This window comes from Otolemur garnettii, unplaced genomic scaffold, assembly GCF_000181295.1.
Source record: "Otolemur garnettii isolate 467f Iridium unplaced genomic scaffold, OtoGar3 scaffold00211, whole genome shotgun sequence".
NCBI classification, from domain to species: domain Eukaryota; kingdom Metazoa; phylum Chordata; class Mammalia; order Primates; family Galagidae; genus Otolemur; species Otolemur garnettii.
The window spans coordinates 1,725,681-1,733,146 of NW_003852606.1; the positions used below are offsets into that span (position 1 = coordinate 1,725,681).

The 7,466-nt window shown below is 48.5% G+C and overlaps 1 protein-coding gene across 2 annotated transcripts in view; it reads right to left on the minus strand.

Moving 5' to 3' along the window:
- The window catches only part of NUCB1 (nucleobindin 1), a 31,367-nt gene that overhangs the window by 22,484 nt on the left and 1,417 nt on the right, over positions 1-7,466 (minus strand). For both annotated transcript variants that reach the window (XM_003801511.2, XM_023507886.1), the window contains exons 3-4: positions 3,712-3,819; positions 172-304 (exon numbers count right to left, since the gene is read on the minus strand). In XM_003801511.2, coding sequence (XP_003801559.1) covers positions 172-304; positions 3,712-3,819 — 241 coding nt within the window. The remainder of the gene's footprint in view (positions 1-171; positions 305-3,711; positions 3,820-7,466) is intronic.

Genomic DNA, 7,466 nt, shown 5'->3' on the forward strand with positions numbered 1-7,466 from the left:
AAAAAAAAAAAAAAAAGAAAAGAAACAATACAAACAGAGTCAGAGTTGTGTTAGTCCTAAATTGTGCTAGGAAGAAAACTCCATGGGCACTGCATAGTGGGGAGAGTGAGGCTCTAGCACAAAATCATGAAGTCATCCCACCCCACCCCACCGCATCCTGCCCCTGCTCACTGGGCTCCTGCTCGGCATCTATCTTGGCCTTTAGCAGCATCCTCAGCCGTGACACCTCCTGTCGCTTGAGCTCATCCAGTTTGGTGCGGACATGGTGGCTGACGAAGTCCAGCTCGCGGCTCAACTTTCCGCTCTGCGAAGAGAGACAGACACTAGCCAGAATGGGTGCTGGGAGGGATGCTAGGCAGCCTCATCTTGTGTTCTGTATTTTCTAGCACTTTCTATAAGTGTTCTGATGCCCTGGTCTTTCACTTCTTCTTCTACCACCCCACTGGCACCACAGAGCCCCCAGGAAGGACAATGTCTCAGACCCCTAGGTGGCATCTGAGGCCTGCCCACTTCAGCAGCCCCATCTGCTAGTGCTCACCAAATCATGCTTGGTCTCAGCAATACTAACTGGGCATGAGCTCCTATGTGTAGGAGGTTGTTTCCTACCTTAGGGCCTTTGCACGCGCTGTTCTCCTACCTGGGATGCTCTCCAGCCTCTTCTTTCAAGCCTAACCAGATCCTCACTGCCCTTCAAAACTCAAAGCAGATGGCACCCCCTTAGGAAGAATCCCAAGACCACCTTCACCTTCAACTCTCTCTCTCTCACACACACACAGTGCTAATATGGTGCCTGCTCTGAGCTACCTCTATCCACACCTTGGATTATGCCTGTTCCTCAATCAGAGCTGACCCTTCCCCTTCCTGATCATAGTCTCTCATGGCTCCCCAGTGCCTCTAGGACAGTGTTTCTCAGCTCAGCATACAAGGGCAAGGGTGAAACTTGGCACCTACCCACCCGTCCAGCCCAGTGTCCCTCTCTGTATGTCAGTCATAGGAACTGATGGCAAACTAGCTAAATGTACTAGAATGCTTCTCTGAAATGTTCCCTCTACTTCAACTTCGATGCCACAGACACCCCCACTCATGACTCAAACCTCACTCAAGGTACCCTTTCCCCAGAAGCCCTCTCTGACTTGTCAGTCTAGCCTGGTCCCTTTCTGGGACCTTCCAGTACCCTCTACTATCTGTTATTGCTCAGGTGCTTTGCCAGCAGTCACTCAAGATTCATATCCTTCTCTGCAGCCTAGCGGGGTGCAGCCTGTGCAGAGCCTACAGGGCAAGGTGACCAAAGTAACAGTCATAATATCAACAACCAGCCAAGCACCTACTAAGTCCATCCTCTAATCTAGCCCACAACTTCATTTTATAGATGAACAACTGAAGCCCAGGAAGAGAAGCCACCTGCCCAAGGTCCTTGGACAGCATGGGAGGCAGTTTCCAGTCTGATGACCCAGTTAGGGGTCAGGTTTCCCCAAAGCAGGAGTCTCAGGGTCTAGATCCAAATCCCAATCCTGGCACTACTTCCCTGAGAGACCCAACACACCCTTTTCCTGGTCTGGACCTCAAAACAGGCTGCCACTACTGCCACCAACAACTGGCATTTATTGCATCTTATGCTGGGCTGAGCCAAGCACGTGAAGTATGGACTATCTCTGACCCACAACCACCCCCACAACATGAAGAATGTCATATTAACCTGTCCATTTGCAGAGAGGGAAACCAAGGCACAGGGAAGTGCAGCTACTTGCCCAGAACAGTGTTAAGATGGAGCTGAGATTAGAACCTAGCACTGACCCATTCCAGAACCTGCCTCTCTATTTTGCCTCTTTGCTTCTTTTTTTTTCAGACAGTCTCACTCTGTCATCCTGGGTAGAGTGTCATGAAGTCTTAGCTCACAGCAATCTCAAACTCTTGGGCATAGGTGATCCTCTTGCCTCAGCTTCCTGAATAGCTGAGACTACAGGCACCCATCATAATGCCCAGCTTTTTTTTTTTGTTTTTTAGAGATAGGGTCTTACTCTGGCTCAGACTAGTCTCCAACTCCTGAGCTAAGGCAATCCACCCACCTGGGCCTTCCAGAATGCTAGGATTATAGGTATGAGCCACTGAACCCGGCTGCCTCTCTGCTTCTGATATCAGTTCCCAGGAATATGATGTTGGGCAAGTTGAGTAGCCTCCTGGCCCTCAGTTTCCACACCTGAGCAATGGGTGGGGCTGGATTGAGTGGATCTGCCTGTCCAGCGTCAGGAACTGGGAGGACAGGGACTGATAGGAGCTACAGAAATGTCAGGTCCTCCAGGAGGATGGGGCCACCTGCTGACCAGGCCCCAGACCCCAGGGACTCTCCCGGGCTGAGATGCTTAGGGAACACTTGGGGCTGACACATCAACGGGCTCTTTCAGGTGAGACATTCCAAACACACCTAAATGAGGTTGGGGACTCTCTGCATTTCTGAGGGGAGGCTGGTTGAGGGGCTGGGTGGGGTGCTGGGGTTCTGGGTTCAGCCACACCAGAGTGAGACTTATACCCATACGAAGGACACACACAGGAAGGACACAGGGCCTCAATGTCCTCCTCTGTGAAAGGGGGACAACCAGCCAGGTGCAGTGGTTCACACATGTAATCCTAGCACTCTGGGAGGCTGAGGTAGGTGGACTGCTTGAGCTCAGGAGTTAGAGACCAGCCTGAGCAAGAGCGTGACCTGATCTCTAAAATAAAACTAGCCAGGTATTGTGGCAGGTACCTGTAGTCCCAGCTACTCAGGAAGCTGACATAAAAGGATCACTTGAGCCCAAGAGTTTGAGGCTGCTGTGAGTTATGCCACAGCATTCTACAGAGGGCAACAAACTGAGACTCTGTCAGAAAGAAAGAAAGAAAGAAAGAAAGAAAGAAAGGGAGACAACCATAACACCTCTAGAGACCTAGCTTGAGAGTAAACAGCTATGCCAGTGATACTGGTGCCTGCCGTATTTTGAACTCTTCCTCCTTAGAAGCAACTGCACTAAGGACGCCCTTGCATCAGCCCTCACAGAACACTAAGGGCTGCTGCCATATACTTCGAAACTTTATAAGTCCTCTCTGTGATAATCCAAACCTGAGCCCCATAAGGCAGGTTATGACCTTCATTTACAGATGGGGAAACTGAGGCCCAGCTTGGCAAGGTCCCATGGGTGGTAAGTGGCAGAGCTGAGAACGGAAGTTGGCTGCCTCACTTGGTGTCTCACTACAGTCTGTGGTCCCCAAATCCTTTCCCAGACACATAACCTGAAGAAGTAACAGCTCTGTGAGTCTCATTTTTTTTTTTCTACCCTGAGTAGAGTGCCAACACATCATCATAGCTCACAGCAATCTCAAACTCATGGACTCAAGTGATCCCCTTGCCTCTGCCTCCTGAGTAGCTAGGACTACAGGTGCCCACCACAACGCTCGGCTAGTTTTTCTATTTTTAGTAGAGATGGAGGTTTCATTCTTGCTCAAGTTGATCTTGAACTCTAATGCTCAGGTGATCCACCCATCTCATCTCCCAATGTGCTAGAATTATAGGGATGAGCCGCTGCACCCAGCCTCCCTGAATCTCACTTTGGTGACTGGGAACATGGGCAGGGCTAGAGCCATGTCACCTCCCAGTAGACCTGGTTCTTTCCCAAACCCTGTCCTTTAACACACACACCCCCCCACCCCAATAACTTCCCTCTGCTGCCCAGGCCTCACCTTAATGTCTTCTGCGTTGGCAGCCTGCAGCTTCTCCCGAAAGTGTCCATCTGTCTCCAGTACATTGATGACCTCCTGGAGGTACCGGTGGTAGTACAGGCCTGTGTCCTAGGGCAACAAGGGTGGACATAGCAGCCCCAGCCTCCTTCCCTACATCCAGCTCCTTCTCACAGGCAAGACAAAAGCCCTGTTTCCCTGGGCATCTGCTAAGGGATCCAGGCATACTCCCCTGGAGCAGGCAGCCTGCTTCACAGGACAAAGGTGCCAGAGCGAGCAGACTGCAGTTCAAAATTCATCTATAGGGCAACCCCAGGCATACTGTCAGTGTAGTTGTCACCTCTTCCCACATCTGTAACCAAGTGAAATGAAACTTATATAGATAAATACCCATCCCAATATCAGCCACAGTATGAACACAACTTCCACATAGCTTCATTCATTAATCCATCCATCCAGTCATTCGTTCACTCATTTAACAAACAACAAACATTTACTGGCTTCTATCATATGCGGGGCACTATTCAAAGTGACACAGTAAGGAAAGACAAAAATCCCTGGCCTCTTGGTCCAACCCTGCCACTTTGCTCTCCCTGGGACTTACTTTATTTATAAAATGGGCACAAAGTACATGTGATAAACTGCCTGGCACAATGATAAGACTACAGAAGATTCTCAACTTACTATAGCTATTATTACATAGACTAAAAAGCATACAATCAGTGCTTAATAAATGGTAGCAGTCTTATCATTACTGTTACTTGTCATGGATCACCCAGCTATGCCATTATGGGTGTATTAGTTGCCTATTGTTGCTGTGACAAAGTATCACAAACTTAATAGTGGGTAGTACCTGTGGCTCGGTGGGTAGGGCACTGGCCCCATATACCAAGGGTAGCATATTTGAACCTGGCCCTGGCCAAACTGCAACAAAAAATAGCTGGGTGTTGTGGTGGGTGCCTATAGTCCCAGCTACTTGGGAGGCTGAGGCAAGAAAATTGCCTAAGCCCAGGAGTTGGAGGTTGCTATGAGCTGTGATGCCACAGCACTCTACTGAGGACAACAAAGTAAGACTCTATCTCTAAAAAAACAAACAAACTTAATATCTAGAGGTCAGAAATCCAAAATGGGGACCAGATGCGGTGGCACATGCCTGTAATCTAGCACTCTAGAAGGCCAGGTGGGTGGGTTGCTTGAGTTCAGGAGTTAGAAACCAGCCTGAGCAAGACTGAGACCCCTCTCTACTAAAAACAGAAAAACCGGCCCGGCGCCTATGTCTCAACTGGCTAAGGCACCAGCCACATACACCTGAGCTGGTGGGTTCGAATCCAGCCTGGGCCCACCAAACAACAATGACAGCTGCAACCAAAAAATAGCTGGGTGTTGTGGCGGGCGCCTGTTGTCCCTGCCCCAAGCGAGGCAGAAGAATCGCTTGAGCCAGGAGTTGGAGGTTGCTGCGAGCTGTGATGCCATGGCACTCTACCCAGGGCAACAGCTTGAGGCTCTGTCTCAAAATAAATAAATAAATAAATACATAAAATAAAAACAGAAAAACCAGCCGAGTGTGGTGGCGGGCACTTGTAGTCCAGCTACCCAGGAGGCTGAGGCAGGGAGATCTCTTGAGCCCAAGAGTTTGAGGTTGTTGTGAGCTGTGACACCTTGGCACTCTAGCCAGGGGTAACAGAGTTGAAAGTGTGTCTCAGAGAAAAAAAAAAAAGGAAGTCCCAAATGGGTCTGCAGGGCTGTGCTCTTTCTAGAGGCTCCAGGGAGAAACTATTTCCTGATCTTTTCAGCTTCTAGATGCAAGCTGCATTCCTCAGCCGTGGCCCTGCTTCACTTTGACCTTTGTTTCTTTTGTCACATCTCCTGCTCTGACTGATCATTCTGCTTCCCTCTAATAAAGACCTTTGTGATTATACTGGGATCACTTGGATAACCCAGGGTCACCTCCCCATCTCAAGATCTTTAATCACATCTGCAAAATTTGTTTTGCCACCTAAGGTAGTATTTCCACAGATGGGGATTAGAGTCTCACTTTGTCCCCCTTGGTAGAGTGCATCATAGCTCACAGCAACCCTGAACTCTTGGACTTAAGTGATTCTTTTTTTTTAGAGAGACAGAGTCTCACTTTGTCACCCTCGGTACAGTGCCATGGCGTCACAGCTCACAGCAACCTCCAGCTCGTGGGCTTAGCCTCCCCAGTAGCTGGGACTATAGGAGCCTGCCACAATGCCTGGCTATTTTTTGTTGCAGTTTGGCCAGGGCCAGGTTTGAACCTACCACCCTCAGTTTATGGGGCCGCTGTCCTACTCACTGAGCCACAGGCACCACCCAGCTTAAGTGATTTTCTTGCCTCAGTCTCCCTAGTAGCTGTGACTAAAGGCGCCCACCACAACACCCAGCTACTTTTAGAGATGAAGTCTTGCTCTGGCTCTGGCTCAGGCTGGTCTCAAACTCTCGAGTTTCGGCAATACACATGCCTTGGCCTCCCAACAAATAACTTTTAATATATGTGGCACGCGGTATGCTTATACTAATAATTATTTGTTATTTAATATTCAGATTTAACTGAATGAGTCCTCACTGCATAGGGCTGTTGTGAAAATTAAGTGAATTAACATTTTAGAATATTTGACACAGTGTCATACCTGGTACTTAGCAGGGGCTGTGAATGTTATGATTGTTGTTATTGATATTTATAATCTGTGGTTCTTATTAGCCTTAGAATAAAGACTGTATTCTCAGGCCGGGTACAATAGCTTATGTGTATAATCCTAGCACTCAATGAGGCTGAGGCAGGTGGATTGCCCGAGCTCACAAGTTCGAGACCAGCCTAAGCCAGAGTGAGACCTCATCTCTAAAAATAGCTGGGCATTGTGGCAGGTGCCTGTAGTCCCAGCTACTTGGGAGACTGTGGCAAGAGAATTGCTTGAGCCTAGGAGTTTGAGATTGTTGTAAGCTGTGATGTCACTGTACTGTACCAGGTACGACCAAGTGAGACTCTGTTTCAAAAAAAAAAAAAAAGAAGAAGAAAGAAAAAGGAAAAAAAGAAAAGAATGCATTCTCCATCAAGGTCTGCAAGATCTCACATGATCTTTTGCCCATCTGTCCCTCATTCTCTCTGCGCCAGCCACACTGGTGTCTGTGAATTCCCTCAAAACACTCTACTGTCTCCAACCACAGCCTTTGCCCACACTGACTATCACCTCTGGTGTTCACTGTCTAGAGCTCTGCCCTTTATCTTCATCTCCCAGCCAAGCACCCAGCAACTGGGCTAGTTCACAAGGGCATGGAACTTGCATATGGCTATGTCTCAGCAACTAGCACTGTGCCTGGTTCATAAGTAATGCTCAAAAGTATGGAATGAATGAAAAGAAAGGGGACTCAGTGGTGCCCATCTCTGCAACAATTTCACAGAGTAGAGGCCTAACTTGTTGGGTGGGGACCAGGAGCCTGGAATGATTTGTCCCAGAAGGTAATCACCAGCCCATCCCTACTAGGAGCTATGGGCAGAAATCAGGGCAGACAACCTTGAGGCTGTCTTAAGTTCCAAATCCTCTAAGACCAAAAGTTTCGTAGAGTTTCGTAAACATTTTAGAATTAATAAACAGTTCCTACACCCTCCACGAAGTAAAAAACCCTCAGTTAACTAACATCAATGGGTAATGTTGCTACTGGGAAAGGTAGTTTTTTTTTTTTTCAGACTCCTTCTTGGGAGGGGGCGGAGAGGATGGCTTTCTTAAAATGACAGAGCAGGG